This window comes from Typopeltis vanoorti, chromosome 5 (genome assembly GCF_054136105.1).
Source record: "Typopeltis vanoorti isolate ZY-2024b chromosome 5, IOZ_Tvanoo_1.0, whole genome shotgun sequence".
Taxonomy (NCBI): Eukaryota; Metazoa; Arthropoda; class Arachnida; order Uropygi; family Thelyphonidae; genus Typopeltis; species Typopeltis vanoorti.
In genome coordinates, this window is record NC_143553.1 from 32,675,417 (window position 1) to 32,694,893 (window position 19,477).

Here is a 19,477-nt window from a genome sequence, read left to right on the forward strand (position 1 = left end):
TATTATTATTATTATTACACGACACCCCCAGGGAGTCCAAAGACTCATCAAGGGAGGGCACCTGCTGTACAACTCTGTCTCCATCACTCATCCACAAAATGACCGCAACTACACCAACGCCATCTACCTCCAACTACTACCACTAGTATAGTGGTAGTTGGTTGGTTGGTTTGTTTATAGTTTATTTGGCACAAAAACTACAAGGGTCATACTGTGCCATACTAAAGGTTACAACATTAGCATTTATAGAAAATTGTAAACAATATGTCTCTACAAGAATCTAGTTTCACAAAGCAGCATCTCTAGGTAAATAGAACTGCTGCAGAGGGCACAGCAACACACAAGGTCAGAGGTTATTACAGTAGTGCAAAGACTGTTAACAATATAAGTTAATAATAATATATGAAACACTAAGCCAAGAAATGCAGTATTTACATATAAGTAAAATCATAATAGATGCCTTTATAGCAGTATAAAAATAGGCAAAAAGGGATTATTATGCAATATGCATGGATGAAAATTAAATTTAGCAATGCAGTATAAACTAAACAGAATTTAGCAATACATATAAACAGAATTACTAGAAAGTACACAAATAGGTAAGATGTCCTACAGCACTACATGATTATTCGAAAAAGAAAGTAGTAAATAAGATGCATACACAAAATGTATGTTAAGTGATGCAGTATCTACATATAAACAAAATTACTGCAGAAGTTTCAGCAGTACATAAATAGATAACTATAGGTTAACATATGTATATACAAAACAAGTCAAGGAAAGCAGTGTCTACATCTAGTAGGATTACAACAAACATTATTATACTAATATTTAAAGAGCCAGAAAGGAATTATTATACAGCAATGATGCATAAAATTTAACTTTAGCATTATGGTATTTACATATTAACAAAATTACAGCAGGGTGATACAAATATACAAGATCAAGGCATATGGTAATACATAATTGGCCAGATTTAACCTAATGAATAATATGTATGTATAAAAGTTAAGTTAAGCAAAAAAGTATTTACATATAAGTAGTTTCTGACCTCTGGAATGTCGAGTATGAGGAAAGATTGAGATGTAATTTGCAGAGTCTGGTGGACAGGAGGAAGAGGGGAGATATGATAGAGACCTATAAGTTGGTAAGGAGTTGTTATAGGATCAATGTTGGAGAAGTTTTACAGAGAATAGTGAGAGATCAGGGGAGAACCAGAGGTCATCCCTGGAAACTATATAAAGAGGGTGTGAGTAGGGGAGTGAGAGGCAGGTTTTTTTTGTGCAGAGTTGTGAATGATTGGAATGCTTTGCCTGAGAATGTGGTGTCTGCAAAGAGTTTGAATGTGTTTAAAACACAGTATGATGAGCTGTGTGTGTGTGATAAAGGACCTCCCAGATGAGTCTTTGACTCCATGAGGTCTTGGGGTGGTAATAATAATAATAATAATAATAAACAAATTTATGGTCAAATGTGTTTGCACAAATTAATTCTTTCTAAAAAATTAAAAACATCATGCAATTTGCCTGATTCTGCTAGAATTTCCCTGAGTGTATATGGCTTGGTTAGATAGGTGAAAATTTCATTCCTCTCTCGTGTAAATTTTGACAATCTACCAGAATATGATTTAAGGAAATTACAACGTACTAGGATATACATTAAAATAAATTTTAAATTTTAATATATTTCAATATTTCGGCAACGTCACGTTGCCATTTTCAAGAACTTAAGTACAAGACACATGCATGCAGGCACAACAAAACAGTAAGTGAGGAAGAAGTAGGAAGCTATTATTTCTCCTAAAGTCCTGATTGTGCCCTCTAGCAGGCAATGTTGGTATTCTTGGGCGATTGGGCTGAAGGTCTTCTGATGTAGGTTTCTCAAATTTGAGGAAGTCTCATGCAGCCAAATTTGTTGAGGTTTGGATCGTTTCTTAGGGCTCAAGCTGATTCCATGAAAAGCCTTTCATATCTGTATTTGCTACGGTGTATTATCCTGGCTTTCTTCCACCGTATTCTATGGAAGGTATCCAGCGCATGGTCAGCAAGACCAGAGTGGCTGTATTGGTGAAACCAATACAGCCACTCTGGTCACAAAGCTGTATTGGTGGTTTTCACCAATACAGCCACTCTGGTCTCAAACTCTGGTCACAAAGCTGTATTGGTGGTTTTCACCAATACAGCCACTCTGGTCTCAAACTCTGGTCACAAAGCTGTATTGGTGGTTTCACCAATACAGCCACTCTGGTCTTGCTGACCATGCGCTGGATATCTTCCATAGAATACGGTGGAAGAAAGCCAGGATAATACACTGTAGCAAATACAGATATGAAAGGCTTTTCATGGAATCAGCTTCAGCCCTAAGAAACGATCCAAACCTCAACAAATTTGGCTGCATGAGACTTCCTCAAATTTGGGAAACCTATATCAGAAGACCTTCAGCCCGATCGCCCAAGAATACCAACATTGCCCACTAGAGGGCACAATCAGGACTTTAGGAGAAATAATAGCTTCCTACTTCTTCCTCACTTACTGTTTTGTTGTGCCTGCATCCACGTGTCTTGTACTTAAGTTCTTGAAAATGGCAACGTGACGTTGTCAAAATATTGAAATATATTAAAATTTAAAATTTATTTTAATGTATATCCTAGTACGTTGTAATTTCCTTAAATTATATAGTGAAAATGCATAACCAACGTCTAAGCCTTTCCACGAGAATACCAGAATATGATGAATAGTGAGATGTGTGTTGCATTTTTCACATATGGGAGGGTCATCAGCTCTCAGTAAATGAGAATGGTTAAGGTGACTGTGACCTATGCGGAGCTTAGCAAGGACAACCTCCTCCCTTCTCTTTGTACGTTGACTAGAATGCCAGTGTTTAATTTCAGGTTTAATGTTATATAATTTGTTTGTTGATGCTTCTTGCCATGTTAACTCCCATTGAGCAATTAGCTTTGATCTTATAAGTTGTCTGTAGTCTGTATATGGAAATGTCAAACAGCATGTGGAGAAGGTATGAGCTGATTTAGCAGCTGCAGCTACAGCCTCATTTCCTTTGATTCTGATGTGGCTGGGAATCCAGCGCTCAATGAGTCTGTATAAATTATTATACACTTTTGGTAGCAGTTTTCTTTTATATGCACAAGTGCAAGCTGAATGGCATGTAACTCTGCTGTATAATTACTGCAGTCTGGTGGGATCTGATTTGAGATAATAATGTCAGGAAACACAGCAGCACAGCCAACAGAGGTGTTAGTTCTTGAACCATCAGTATAGATGGGTAAGAAATTAGCATGTGCTGCTCTGTGTGCATTAAACAATTGCAGGTAAATGGATAATGGGGGTATAAGATTTCTGTAGCTGACAAAGTGAAAGGTTACAGGATGGTGTGCAAACCTGCCATGGAGGAATGCTGTTATGTTTAGTGTAGCTAATGCTATCAACATTTATACTAACAGCTTGCACAGTTTCTTTAATACTCATACCAAAAGAATGTATAGCAGTTTGATGTGTGTGATATTGAGCTTCCCAATGCAGAGAGAAGATACTATTCTATGTAGGGTGATCTGGGAGAGATTTTATTTTTAGGGCATAATTATGAGACAACTGTTTCTGTTGAAGTGATAAAGTCAGTTCACTTGCTTCAACATAGAGACTTTGAGTGGGTGAGGCGCGAAAGGCACCAGTAGCTATCCGTATACCCTGATGATAGATGGAATCCAACCATCGTAGGTTACTCTGTCTTGCCGAACCATAGACTTGGGACCCATAATCCAGCTTTGAACGTATCAGTGCACGATAAAGATGGAGCAATGAAGCTCGATCAGCACCCCCACTCAGTAGAGGATAGAGTGCGAAGGAGGTTCAAAGTTCTTTTGCACTTTTCTCTTAGTTTCTGTAGAACTTGGTTTCTGTAGCTACTGGAATAACAGTAGGTCCCATTCTTAGTTCAGGATCTGGGTGATGAGTGCGTTTTTGACAGAAGTGTAGACAGACACTTTTTTCTGTTGAAAACCTAAACCCATTATTAAGAGCCCACAGAGAGACATGATCAATTGCTTGCTGAAGTTGTCTTTCAATTACCCTCATGTTATGTGAGTGACAGTAAATTGTGAAGTCATCAACATATAGAGCATTGTCTACAGTGGGAGGAAGCTGTTCAATGATTGAGTTAATTTTAATAGCAAAAAGGGTTACACTTAAGACAGAGCCTTGGGGAACACCTTGTTCTTGATGATATGGTTGAAATAGCGTACTTCCCACTCTGACTTGGAAAGTTTGCCTGGACAGAAAGTTTTTAATAAATATAGGGAGGTGTCCTTTGAGACCTAGGTTATACAGGTCCTTTAATATGCCATATCTCCAGGCTGTGTAATAACTTTATCCATATCAAAAAAAACTGAGACAAGATGTTCTCGCTTCAGAAATGCATCTCTTATACAAGTTTCTAACCGAACTAAATGGTCTAAAGTTGATCGATGTCTACGGAAACCACATTGTGTATTGGAGAGAAGACTGTTGCTTTCTAAATACCAGCGAAGTCTGGCATCAACCATTTTCTCTAGTATCTTACAAAGACAGCTGGTCCGAGCAATGGGTTGATAATTATTTGCTTGTGTTGGATCTTTTCCTGGTTTTGGGATAGCAATGACAATTGACTTATGCCAAGAATTTGGAAACTCTTCCTCTGCAAGTATTCTATTGTATAATAAGAGAAGAAGGTCCATAGAAGATGATGGTAGATGTTTTATCATTTCATAATGGATGTCATCAGGTCCTACTGCACTAGGGTGAGATTGTAGGAGAGCTCTTTTTAGTTCCTCCTTGACAAATGGCTGATTATATGGCTGAAGAATGTTGGTAGAAAAATTAAGCCTTTGTTTCTCTTGCTGCTCTTTCAGTATTAAAAATTCAGGAGAATATGGAGCTGTTGCTGAGATTTTAGCAAAAGTTTCTCCCAAAGCATCTGCAATAGCTTTGGGATCAGCAAGAACACTTCCATTATAGTCTAAGGTGGACAAACAGTGTGTACTATATCTGCTTTTCATTTTCCTGATTTTATCCCATACAATTTTTGGACTGGTTATTTGATTAACTGATGTAGTAAATTGGATCCATGATTGTTTTTGACTTTGATGTCTTACAAAACGTGCTTTGGCTCAAGCATGCTTGAAAGTTATTAAATTTGATGCGGTGGGGTATCTATGAAGTATGCTCCATGCTCTGTGTTGATCTTTTTTGGCTGCTTGACATTGGATAGACTGGAAATCGAGATGATGTTTTTGGGATGGAGGTTGTTGCTGCTTGGACAATGCATTCTGTTATATATTTTACAGCTTCATTGATAGGTGTTTGACTGATGGCATCAGCATTAAATTTTGCAAGATGAGAGAAAGTGTTCCAGTCAGCCTGGTCCATTTTCCATATAGGTATCCATGTGGGTGAACATGGTTCCTGTGAAGACATTGTACAAAGAACAGGAAAGTGATCACTTCCATATATGTTCTCTTCAACGTCCCACATGAGCAGTGGAAGAATGGAAGGGGTACAGATTGTAAGATCAATTGCAGAATATGAGTGGGTAGGCATATGAAAGAAAGTATTGAGTTTATTATTTAGAAGGGAAAGGTTATTATTATCAAGAATTTTTTCAACGATTCAACCTCGTCTATTAGTGTTGGCATTATCCCATAGAATATTGTGACCATTAAAGTCACCCATCAAAAGTATGGGTTCAGACAATTGCGAGATAAGGTTATCAAGATCAATTTCATTTAACTCAGCATTTGGTGGTAAATAAATTGAACATACTGTAATAAGAAATCCCACAGAGAAGCGAATCACTACAGCTTCCAGAGAAATATTAAATTGGACCTGATGGAAAGGAATATGGCTGCCCACTAGGATAGCTACTCCTCTATGAGCAGGACCATCTCCAGTTCTATCCTTATGTACAACAGTGAAATTCTTAAAGGTACGGTCCTCATTGGGTCTTAAGTAAGTTTCCTGTAGACAGAAACAGAAAGGTTTGTGTTTCTGCAACAACATCTTGATATCGTCAACATTCTGGCGGATCCCACAACAGTCCCATTGTAAAAATTTTTCTATTGTCTTGATTTTATTGACTTGTCTGGTTTTCGAGAGGTTGAGGGCTTACCTTTGTCAGATTTATATTTATCCACTGTTTTAGGGAAGTATGGACGGTTAGTGTGTCCATCTCTTCCTCTGGTAGAGTGTTCAAAACATCAAATGTGTTAGGGTCAGTTGGTATGTTTAGTTGGCTTTCAGTGGGTATCGAGGTATCCATTTTTTCTGTGTGAGTGTCTGGTGGTTTATCTTTGAGTGAAGTCTCCACCATAATTTTTTTGACATGTGAGTTTTCATCGATTGGGACCATTTTTGAAGTTGTCTCTGGAGTAAGGCCATATAATGTGCTTGATTAATGCGCTCAACAGAGAAGCACTTGTGATCGTAAAGTTCAGGTATGGTGAAATTATCAAATGGTGGAATAGACATACATGTTTGAGTTGCTGTTGGCACTTTTTTAATTGTTACTTTTTCAGCATAAGAGGAGATCGTAGAACAGGTGTAATGGTGGCCAGCTTTCTTTTTGCATCCTGATATGTTATGTTTTGTTCTGTTTTAATTTTTTGTATCTCTTTTTCATCTTTCCATTTCTGACATGCATGAGAGTATGCTGGATGATCTCCCTGACAATTGACACATTTAGCTTTTTTTTCACAGCAAGATTTATTATCATGTTATTTACTACCACATTGGGTACAGGTAATAGAACCATGACAGGCAGTTTGGGCATGTCCATATCTTTGACATTTAAAGCATCTCAGCGGGTTAGGGATGTACATTCTAACAGGACAGCTGAGATACTCTGCTTTTACAGATGTCGGAGGCCTAGGTGCATCAAAAGTAAGAATGATGTTCTTGGTTGAGACCAGGCGACCATCCCTGTGTATCAGGATGCGCCTCACACCTGTCACTCCTTGATCTTTAAGCTCTGAACATATCTCCTCATCTGGAACATCAAGAAGATCCCATTCTGATATCACTCCTCTACTGGAATTGAGTGTTCTGTGAGGCGTTACTGCAATTTGTATTCCACCATTTGTCGTTGCTCTCAGTAGTTTCTCAGAATGTTGTTTGCACATTGTTTCCACTAGGATAACACCAGAATGCAATTTCTTGACAGTTTTGGGAGGCCCTGCCAGTCCTTCTAAACTTTTTTGGATAAAGAAGGGTGACATTTTCCCAATTGGTTTTTCACCTTGCATGAATGATTAAAAAGGTTGGTACATTTATGTTAGTATCCGATATCTTTTGTTTCTTACTTCTGTTTCCATATGCTGTATCTATATTATCAGTACTTGGTTAGGACTTTGTTAGGGTCCCTGAAACATTTGAGGATGAAGAATTCATATTTAAGGAATTTTTAATTCGGCGGCAGAGCTCCCTACCCACCATGGAGCAACACATGGCTGCCCACTACCCGGCAAGCAAAGAATGCACTCAGGAGTGGAACACAAGGGCTACCATGGATGCTATACTGGCACTGCAGCAGGTCTAGGATCCCTGGTTTAGGACTGGGAGGTCCTGCCAGTCCTTCTAAACCTTTTTGGATAAAGAAGGGTGACATTTTCCCAATTGGTTTTTCGCCTGTCGCACGAATGATTAAAAAGGTTGGTACATTTATGTTAGTATCCAATATCTTTTGTTTCTTACTTCTGTTTCCATATGCTGTATCTATATTATCAGTACTTGATTAGGACTTTGTTAGGGTCCCTGAAACATTTGAGGATGAAGAAGTCATATTTAAGGAATTTTTAATTCGGCGGCAGAGCTCCCCACCCACCATGGAGCAACACATGGACGCCCACTACCCGGCAAGCAAAGACTGCGCTCAGGAGTGGAACACAAGGGCTACCCTGGACGCTATACCGGCACTGCAGCAGGTCTAGGATCCTGACCCCAGACCATGGAGTGAGAGACTTACTGCAATACTGTTGACCCTTGCAGGCAAGCCCACTAGCTGATTGATCCTGGCTGGGCCATCCAGGACCACCAGTCCTGCCGAAGCAGGGGATGAGGAATTTTGTAAAGGGGGATCCTGGTAGTGCAAGACTACTAGGATCCCCCTTTCCGGATGTCCACGGGGTTGCACCGCACGGCAAACGCGGTGGCAGGGCGTTGGATCCCAGTGATGGTGGTCTGGAAAAATGATAGTGAAAAAGACTCAGGAGAAGTAGAGCAAAGAAAAAAGAGGAAGAATGAAAAGGGCCAGTACCATTGCTAGGAGGTCCCCCTCCACCACAAACAGGTGCCCCACATGGAGGGGATAGTGCTAGTGGTCGGCAGTAGTGGAATATAATGGAATTATTGAACAAGCATCTTATCAGTGTATATCATACTGGTGTAAATGATGTGGTGCAATATATAGAAGGAAGGCGAGTATTAGGAGAATTGGATGTAAAAGAATCAGAGGGATATCACGTGTTGATTGGGTTAGATGTTAACAAGACTATGGGAATGGATGACATATCACTGAGTATTCTTCAGTAATGTACACAACAGTTGGCTGTGCCCTTGACCTGGTCATTTAGCGAAAGCCTTGCAGTGGGTAGGTTTGCTAAGGAGTGGAAAGAAGGCAAAATAGTACCACTCCACAAGCATGGTTCTTGGACAGAAATTTCCAATTATAGACCAGTCTGTATAACTGCGGTTGTGTCAAGATGTTGGATAAACTGATTAGTAATAAAATATGAGATTGGGTTGGTGGACATAGTATTATTTATGATGGGCAGCATGGATTTCTAAGGGGTCAGTCTTGTTTTAGCAGTTTACTTGCATCTTATAATAGGATGACATGTATGTTAGATAAGGGAGAATCATATACAGTGATATTCTTTGACTGCAAAAGTATTTGATAGATTATATGATAAGTTGGTGTACAAGCTCCAGACAATGGGAATAAATAGTATGTTAATTAAAAGAAACACACGTATTAACCACAGTGAAAATTATTTAATTGTAAATATTTCATCCTAAGTATCTTAGGACATCATCAGTACAGTAGTTTAAAACAATAATAGGAATAACATACAGTTAGGGGGGGGCACATGATTACAATAGAATCTCATTAAACGTGCATAACGTGTTACAGAAAAAAAAAAAATTAATTATTTAACACAATTTTGTATGACAATTTCCCATACTTTAGGAATAGTAAGAACGTCATTGCGGTTTAAGTTTGGTCTGTTTAGTAGGGCTTCAGAACTTTCTTTGTATAAATGTTCATGTTTATATACAGATCTATGTAAAAGTTTAGACTTTTCCCCGATGGATCCTATGGTTTGGATTTTCAATTCTGTGTTGAGAGAAACCATAAGATTCCCATACCTTACATCAAAGGCATCTTCGATCGTCTTTCTAAAATTATGAAGAAATACAATTTTGCCACTACTTACAAACCTATCAACCAAATTTACAACTTGTTACCTTCTCCTAAGGACAAACTCTCACCTTTGATGTTGCCTGGTGTTTATGAAATTCCATGCTCATGCAAATTGTCTTACTTTGGACAGACAGGTAGGTTTGTTCAGAAACGCATCTCAGAACATCAAGACCACATTCATATTTTTAAACCGCAGAAATCTGGCCTCTCTCAACACGGAATTAAAAATCCAAACCATAGGATCCATCGGGAAAAGTCTAAACTTTTGCATAGATCTTTATATAAACATGAACGTTTATACAAAGAAAGTTCTGAAGCCCTACTACACAGACCAAACTTAAACCGCAACGACGTTCTTACTATTCCTAAAGTATGGGAAATTGTCATACAAAATTGTGTTAAATAATTAATTTTTTTTTTTTTTTTCTGTAACACGTTACGCATGTTTAATGAGATTCTATTGTAATCATGCACCTTAACTGTATGTTATTCCTATTATTGTTTTAAACTGTTGTACTTATGATGTCCTAAGATACTTAGGATGAAATACTTACAATTAAATAATTTTCACTGTGGTTAATATGTGTGTTTCTTTTAATTATGATCACACCACAGGTTTTGTTATTTAAAAAAAAAAAAAATAGTATGTTGGTTAGATGAGATTGGAGATTCGCTCCCTGAATGATACCAGCAAGTTTTGTATGATGGAGCAGTGTCTCAAAAAAAGGAAGGTAACCAGTGGCATGTCCCAGAATTCTGTTCTTGGGTCCCTGCTGTTTAACTTGTTTGTAAATGATATATTTTGTGGACTAATTGGGGACCTTCAGTTGTTTGCTGATGATGCAAAGTTGGGGAGACTTATAAGAAGCACCACTGATATTAATCTTTAGGGAGATTTGAATAGACTTTTGTCTTGAACAAAGGAGTGGGATTGTAGTTTTAATATTAATAACTGCAAGGTGTTGCATTTTGGAGTGCAGAAATATAAGACTGTGTACTATACTGACGGTGCTGTACTCCAAGAAGTGGATTAGATTTGCAATTTAGGAGTGATGGTAGACAGTAGACTGAAGTTTAGAGGACATATTCCTAGTGTTGCAAAGGCTGTACATAGTGGTGCTGTTATGATAAGAAGTACTCTAAAATATAGGAATAAGGAAGTGGTTGTGCCACTATACAAAGCACTTCTCACACCAAAATTGGACTATTGTGCTCAAATATGATCACCTAGTTTTTAGTTTCAATAAGGAAATACTGTGAGCAGACATATTACTAACTATTATAATAACGGAATCAACTCACGTAAATTATTCTTTATTCATAGAATTTTCACCTGAGTATCACAGGCATCATCAGTACAAGTACAAGGCTAATTAAGCAATAACTATTATATTCACAAAGCGCTACCTAAATAGCTAAGGTTAAATTTCCTAAATTTATTTAATTATTATTATTATTATTTATTTATTTATATTATTTAAATTTAATTATTTATTTATTTATATTATTTAAATTTAATTATTTAGTTATTTAATTATTAAGTTATTTAATTATTAAATAATAATTATTTAATTATTCAATTATAATATATATATATATATATATATTTTTTTTTAAATATATATATGTGTATACAATTATATGTTAGGAAAGATTTGCTGCTTTATATAGTACTATCTCCCACATGATGCCTGTGATACTAAGGTGAAAATTCTACGAATAAGGAATAATTTACATGAGTTAATTCCGTTATTATAATAGTTAGTAACTAGTTTTCAGTGTGATGTGGAAAAATTGGAGAGGATCTAGAGAAGAGTGACTAAGAGAATATCAGGACTTTGGAATGCTGGCTGTGGAGAAAGAGAGAGGTTGAAGAAATGTGGATTGCAGAGTTTGGTGGATAGGAGGATAAGAGGTGATATGATATGATATGATATGATATGATATGATATGATATGATATGATATGATATGATATGATATGATATGATTATGATATGATATGATATGATATGATAGAGACATTTAAGTTATTGAGAGGATCTCTCGGATTAATCCAGATGGGATTATAAAAAGATTAGAAGGTGAGAGGGGATAAACCAGAGGCCATCCCTGGAAGTTATATAAGAGTGTGGTGAAGATGGGTATGAGGAATAGATTTTTTACACGGAGAATTGTCAGTGAATGGAACGCATTATCAGAATGTGTTATTAATGCAAGGAGTGTTAAGTATTTTAAGATTCGTTATGATAAATATGTTGTCAGTTGAATGAACCTACCACGATGAGTCTGCCAACTTCATGGAGGCTGTAATAATAATAATAATGAAATTTAACTCCAACCCAACAAATGTTAAAATATTTCTATTTATACAATATTACAGGATCCAAATTAACAACTCGGTTTTTTGTATGTTACAATTTGAAATGCTTTCTGTAATCATTATTGCTTGTGTATTGTAAAAAAAAAATACTTGTATTCCAAAGATTCTGTTTTGAAATCCAGCAAAATATGAGCCAGTTAGTATCTTTTTTTATTACTTATTGTACTGGTATGGTGTAAATGTTAAAAAGCAAAGTTGAATAATGTTTGACACCTAAGTTTCTTCAGAGTGGGAGATTATGACAAATTTAAGAGTAACTTGAAAAGACTTAACCAGAAGAAAGTAAAGTCTAAGGATGTTTGAGGAAAGCAGTATCAGAATGCATACCCATGGTCAGAAGGATAAATCAGATGAGAATTAAATGGATAAGTGCTGTTACTAAGACGGTCAGCGACAAAGACTTATGGAATAAATATAAGGAGAAATGCAATCACCAACTCGTGAAAACAAAATGCAAGTAGAAAAGTGACCAGCTTAATAAGATTGGCAAAATCAGATTATAACAGGAATTAATGAATGAAGATGAAAGGAAGGTGATGTAGCATGATAAGACAAAGTTGAATCATTATGCGATCACTGATCAGACAGCAAAGGTGTGTCAGAGAGGTGGAGATTGTGCAGTGACTGATGTGAGAATAGCATAAACAAAATAAAAAGATCTGAGTATCAAGAGGAGGTGTAAGCGAATTGGCAGTGCCTCTTTCCAGGTTTTTTAATTCAAGTCGCAGCTTTGGTAGTCACCAAAGGAGAGAAAAGAGGGCAAGATTGCATATTAGACATAAGTAACAAATTATATTTCTCAGTATCACAGCAGTGTTATTGTTGTTGGAAAATTGGTTAAGCCAGAATTTAGGAATTTATTAGTTAGTTATTATTATATCAACACTCCTGGAATATTATCTATTCTTATTCCTGGAATATTATCTATTATTACCTAGAATAGAATATTATCTATTCTAGGCCCACATACCACATGCCTAAATAATTAACAGTTATAAATCAAGCTAACAAACTGTTAAATAAAATAACTTCTATCATCCAACCTTGAAAAACTGAAATATATGTGTAAATCTATAGTTTTCATATGACTGAAAGTCGAAAAAATATTGAACATTATGGAGAATCGGTTCATCACTTGGCTTTAGGTATGTTTTTTGTAAGCAGAAGTATATAGGATTATACTTATGAAAGAGAGTCTTCATGTCATCCAGATTTTGCCAGAATCCATGACAATTTCATTGTAGAAAGAATGTTTCCATTATTACTGAAGAAAGAGCCATACGACTTCATTATGGCAATGGAAAATTACATAGGAAAAGTGGATATAAAAGATCAAACTTTGTTTTCATTAGTCTTGGATTTTTTCTTTTTTGGGAATTATGGATGGCCAGTATCCATCATTTCTTCTTCTTCTGGAGAAATATCCAAGAGGTCATCAAATTGCACATCCAGGGCACTTGGCATATTAATTACTTTATCTTCCTGGGGGGGGGGGGTATCCATGCTATCTGTTGATGGGCAATCTAATAAAGGGTCTGGAGGAATGTATTTGATACTCTGTGGAGCACATTCCATTATTTTTTTTAATAAGAGAATTTTCATGTATTGGGACCATTTTAGGCATAATCTTCAGAAGTGTGCCCATAATGATTTCTCTCTTTCAATTGCTCAAAGAAGATAGCAAGCAAATCATATATTTCAAAGATGTTGTAGCTGTGACTATAAAGAAGGTGTGATTGACATCCTTGTCAATGTCCCAAGTGACACTTTCTTTACTTGCCTTCTCAGTGTAAGAGAATTTAGCAGATGTTGTTGTTACTGTTGGGTATATTGACTCTTTGCCTCCTGCTATGTGATGCATTGCTCTGTTTTTAACTTTTGTATTTCCTTTTCATTCTTCCATCTTTGCCATGCTTGGGAGTATGCCCCAGCATACTCCCAAGCATGTGCAGTTAAGAGCATTTTGGTGTTTTGCTCTTATAGTCTTTATTCTCATGTTCTTTACCCTGGGCACAGATGGCTGAACTATGACAGGCAGTTTGAGAATAATCATATTTCTAGCATTTAAAGCACCATAACGGGTTTGGGGTATAGAGCCATACTGGACAGTTAAGAATATCCTGCTTTGACAAATGTTAGTGGTTTGGGTTTGTTAAAGGTACAGATGATGTTTCTGGTGGGAACCAGATGTCCATCTCTATGTACCAGGATTCTTCTTATAGCTGTCACTCCTTGTTCCTTGAGTTCAGAACTTCATCAGGAACATCAAGGAGGCCCCACTCAGATATTACACCTGTAGAAAAGTTTAAAGTTTTGTGCAGGGTGACTGGTCAGTATTGTGCCCGACAGATGTTGCATGGAGTAATTTTTCTGATTGTGCTACAGTAGCTGCTTCAATAATATCTCCTAAACTCTTTACATCTTTTGGAGATCCTGCTAAACCTTCCAAACCCTTCTGGATGAAGAAGGGTGACATTTTTCCAATTGGATGTTCACTTGCTGAATGCAATATTAAGAACGGTGGTGTTATTTATTGCAGCTTCTGATGTTTTTTGTTTCTTACTTTGGTTCTCTGTTGATGATAATATAGTTTCTGAACTTGGTTGGGTTTGTTGAGGGCTCCCTGATAGACAAGAAGATGAAGAAGTATTCATTCTCAGGAAGTATTTAGTTCAGTGCCAGAGCGCATCACCCACACAGCCACACATGGATGCCCACTGACTGGCAAGCAATAACTGCACTCAGAAGCAGAATGCCACTCCAGACACTATACAAAAACCACAGCAAGCCTTGGACTCTGTCCCTTAACCATGGGGGAAGGAGCCTTAGAGCAACACTCATGACCCTTGCAGACAAGCCCACTAGCCGACTGATCCTGGCTGGGCCATCCAGGACCACCAATCTTGCTGAAGCAGAGGCCAAAGTAGTGCAAGACTACCAGGATCTCCCTTTCCGGATATCTATAAGTTGCACTGTATGGCAAACATGCAGCAAGGTATTAGATCCCATTGATCGTAGTCTGGAAGATGGGATAGTAAAAAAGCTCAGGAGAAGTTGAGTGAAGAATATGGGAAGAATAGCAAAAAAAAGAGGACCAATTAGAAGGGCCAGTACCAACACTAGGAGGTCCTCTCCACGATGTACAGGTGGGTGCCTCACATGGAGAGGACTGTATATTAAGCACCCTGATAACAGGCACTGCCAAATTCTCTTGTACTGTCTCATAATACATGAGTCAATATCCTGTCTAATCCCATGGCATATTGGCATCAAGAGTTCATAATATTCTGAGTACCACCAGTTCATGTACCTCTATTTGCTCATCAGTAACTGCTTTATCTACACCTAAAAAATGACTCTCTAGCATCTGGCTTGATTCTGCATAACTGGCTTACTGGAACCAAGATTCACTGCTTGTGACTCTTGATTCCATTATTACAAAATGAATGCTGTTTCTCTCTTTTACAGCTCACTATAGCACCATTTTAACATGTAATGGACTCGAATACACACACAAAGTGGATAATTACATCAGTTGCAAGCTAAAAGAAATATGTATGAGAGCATGATAAAATAATCTAAAATGTTATTTCTTAAACAATTTTAAAACATCTGTTTATTCTGGCATGCATTAAACAAATACCTGTCTGGTGCATTAGAAGACACTTGAGTTTTTTACAGCGTGATAGGAGAAGCTTTAAGGTTGAACCTGTAAACTTTTGACAATAATTAAGGGCTAAGCATTCCAGTTGAATACAATTGCTACTAAATGCCTCTACATGACTGTCATCCACAAAAATGATCCCATATAAATTAACAACTCTGAGATTTGGAACAGCACTCTTCAGTTTGTGTATGTTAATTACTTCATATATTTCTTCTTCCTCTTCAGCTACTTTCTCATAGGTACCTGAAAATAGGAAATAATATGAAAAATAAATATTAAGACTCATCTAAGGAAGTCTCACTTCAGCAAACAACATCTTTATATTTATATAACTAATGTATGAAATTTGAAATAAAATGTCAATGCCTATATTAATTGGATATCAGGAGGTTGTCGAGAAAGATAAAAGATAATAGTGTGATATTGTGATAATAGTGTGGAAAGGTAGTCAGTGTTGCTCTGGTATGACAGTGACGAGATGAGGTGGAGGGCAAGAATTATGAATGATATATTAGCAGAAATGTGTGAGTAGGAACAAGAGCAGTCTGTTGATGTATAAATGAATTTGAAGGACAAATTGAACTGTAAAGGATGATGATGATGATGATGGACTGCATTTGAATGGTTTTTGGTGTGAGTCATCTGGAGAGACAGACTGCTGCTGGATGAAAGACGATGAGTGCAGAGAATGAATCTGAGAAAGTAAGAAGCGATGTGAAAGAGCGGGAGAGTAAGAAAGGAGAGATTGAAGTGGGTAATGAGCATAGAGAATGACAGAACAAGTCTGCAAGACTGACAGCACAATGAGAACACTCAGGATGGACAGCGGAACAGCATGAGAAAGGTTGATGCTCTAAGAGAGAGGCTGGTGAGAATCAGGATCCCGAATTGGTTTGACAACAATGGTATTATTTTTGATTGACAGCATGGATTTGCTAAAGGAAAGTCATGCTTTCGTAATCATCTAACTTATTATAATGAAGTGATGGTTTCATTGGACAAAGGAGATGGATTCCCAGTAGTATACTTTGATTTTGCTAAGGCTTTCAATACATTATTGCATGATGAGTTGATAGTCAAACCAGAGGGGGGGGGGGGGCTGGATTTTAGACTAGTGCATTGGACCTAAGACTGACTGTCTGATAAGTATCAATAAGTTGTATATGGGATAGCAATATCCAAGAAGAGGAAAGTCACTAGCAGTGTGCCTCAGGGGTCTGTTTTAGGGACATTGTTGTTTAATCTGTATGTTAATGATATTGGGGAAAATTTGGATGAGGATAGTCAGTTGTTTGTAAATGTTGCAAAGTTGGGACTAATTATGAGGAGTAGAGCAGATGTGGCCTTACAAGAAGACTTGAACAGACTAAGTGAATGGACAAGGGAGTGGGAATACCACTTCAATGTTGCAAAATGTAAGGTATTAAGGGAAAAAATACCCAAATCAAATACGGAAACTTTGTTTACGGTTTTTAAATGTTCTATGATGCACTGTTTAACGATTTAACAATCTCTCATATCACAGTTAAACAGTTCCTAAAAATCACAACAGTAAGGAATACAATGACTTTGAAATTGTTAATGTTATTGTATTTGAAATCAGTAACAAAAATTAGCTTTTAATGTTAACAAAAACATGTTAACAAAAATTAGCTTTTAATTCATTGCAAGGGAGAGTAAAGTTTAAGCAAAGATTTTACACCAGTACAAGGATATAGGCAGAATTTTTAAGAATAAAATCCCTTTATCATCTTGTGCACATTAATCATTCTCAAAAATAATACTTTAATACCATCCACATTAGGAAATGTATGTGTGTACAACATAATATTAAGATAATGCTAAAGATACCAAGCAATTTTAAACCTGGTTTTACTCCATTTTTCCCAAGTAAGCAAACAGACAAAATGTCAAGTTTGCGCCTGCAATTGATGCAAGACTAGCTGATCCCACAGGTAGTGCAAGACCAAGGCAACTCGTGGTAAAGGTGGAGCAAGCTCTGATCACTAATCTTAATATTTACCCTTAATGCCAAAACACATCTCCAAGAAGGGGATCTATGATGTTTTGTATTAAAGGCAAGGGGGCCACTACCCAGACCGGTTTCAACCTTTATTGAGGTCTCATCAGTGGGAGCCAGGCTAGAAATACCAAGATTTAGTAATGCAGAGCTTGTAAGTATTTTACCAAAACAAGTTACCATAAGGTGTTATAACCTTATTAAATAAAAATCTCAGGAGGAGATATAAATGTAGAAAGTATTTTTAACTTGGGTATAGTTATGTTAAAGATACCAAGCAATTTTAAACCTGGTTTTACTCCCAAGTTAAAAATACTTTCTACATTTATATCTCCTCCTGAGATTTTTATTTAATAAGGTTATAACACCTTATGGTAACTTGTTTTGGTAAAATACTTACAAGCTCTGCATTACTAAATCTTGGTATACTAAATCTTGGTATTTCTAGCCTGGCTTCCACTGATGAGACCTCAATAAAGGTCGAAACCAGTCTGGGTAGTGGCCCCTTGCCTTTAATACAAAACATCATAGATCCCCTTCTTGGAGATGTGTTTTGGCATTAAGGGTAAATATTAAGATTAGTGATCAGATCTTGCTCCACCTTTACCATGAGTTGCCTTGGTCTTGCACTACCTGTGGGATCAGCTAGTCTTGCATCAATTGCAGGCGCAAACTTGACATTTTGTCTGTTTGCTTACTTGGGAAAAATGGAGTAAAACCAGGTTTAAAATTGCTTGGTATCTTTAACATAACTATACCCAAGTTAAAAATACTTTCTACAATATTAAGATAAGTTAATTAACCATGGCTACTTAATAAATGAAATGCAAGAAGATTAATATGATGTAATATGAAAAACCATTCACTGAGTGCAAGAATTCAGTATTGAATTCTCTCATCTCAGGCAACAAATAATTTTTTTTTTTTTTAAATGCACATCATACCCAAAAGGTTATAAACCATGTAGAGTAGTACCATGAATGAGCTAAAGTCAGGTGACCCATAAAACCTGCTCTAGAAAGCAAAGGTATAATTTTTCCAAGACAATTCAGGTCTCCAAATGAAAAGGCAGTCTCGCACTAGGCAATGAAAATCATTTACCATTCAAAAACAATACTGCACAGTGTGTGTGTAGGGGGTAGGATAATGGAAACATTATCTACTTGGCCAACAAGTCTAGAAAATAATGACTGCTATAATAAAATATAATAACAGATTAGTGCGCTATTGGATAGATGTTAGACAGATAGTTAGGTAGATTAGATGGGATGATACATTACAAGATGGCCTAAATTACTCACAAAATGGAGATATATCAATGGTTGTAAACAATGGGGAAGACCAAGGAAGAGATGGCAAGATGAAATTGTTAGGATTTGCTGGAATTCAGTGGATGAGAATAGCTGGAAATAGAATGGAATGGAGAAAATTGGGGTAGACCGTCCAGCAGTAGACCGATGCAGTGATGCAAGTAATTTTTCTTGTTATTATTATGTGTCATATTATTATTACCTCCATGTAATAATAATATTATTACATGGAGGTGTCATGTAATAATATTATTATTACATGACACCTCCAGGGAGTCCAAAGACTCATCGAGGGAAGGCACCTCCTCTACAACACTGTCTTCACCACTCAATTCACCAACTACAATCATACAATCATTAAGAGAGGTGAAAGGGTGGATGAGATGATTGTGATGGTAGGAACAAATGACTTGAGTGGTAATGTAAGTCGGGCAGCGAGAGATATGAGATTTTTGCTTGAGACTGTAAGGAAGAAGACAGAGAGAGGAAAAATAGTGTGCGTGTTGCCTAGGTATGATAATGATGAGCTGAGCAGAAGAGCGGTGATATTGAATGGCATAATAGCGAGAATGTGTGACAAGAGAGGACTGGTATATGTGGATGCTTGGAGTGCGTTTGAGGAAAGAGAGG

At 37.0% G+C, this 19,477-nt stretch overlaps 1 protein-coding gene across 2 annotated transcripts in view; it reads right to left on the reverse strand.

Moving 5' to 3' along the window:
* The window catches only part of FipoQ (F-box/LRR-repeat protein FipoQ), a 303,650-nt gene that overhangs the window by 91,432 nt on the left and 192,741 nt on the right, over positions 1–19,477 (reverse strand). For both annotated transcript variants that reach the window (XM_090393073.1, XM_090393072.1), the window contains exon 4: positions 15,494–15,760. In XM_090393073.1, coding sequence (XP_090249199.1) covers positions 15,494–15,760 — 267 coding nt within the window. The remainder of the gene's footprint in view (positions 1–15,493; positions 15,761–19,477) is intronic.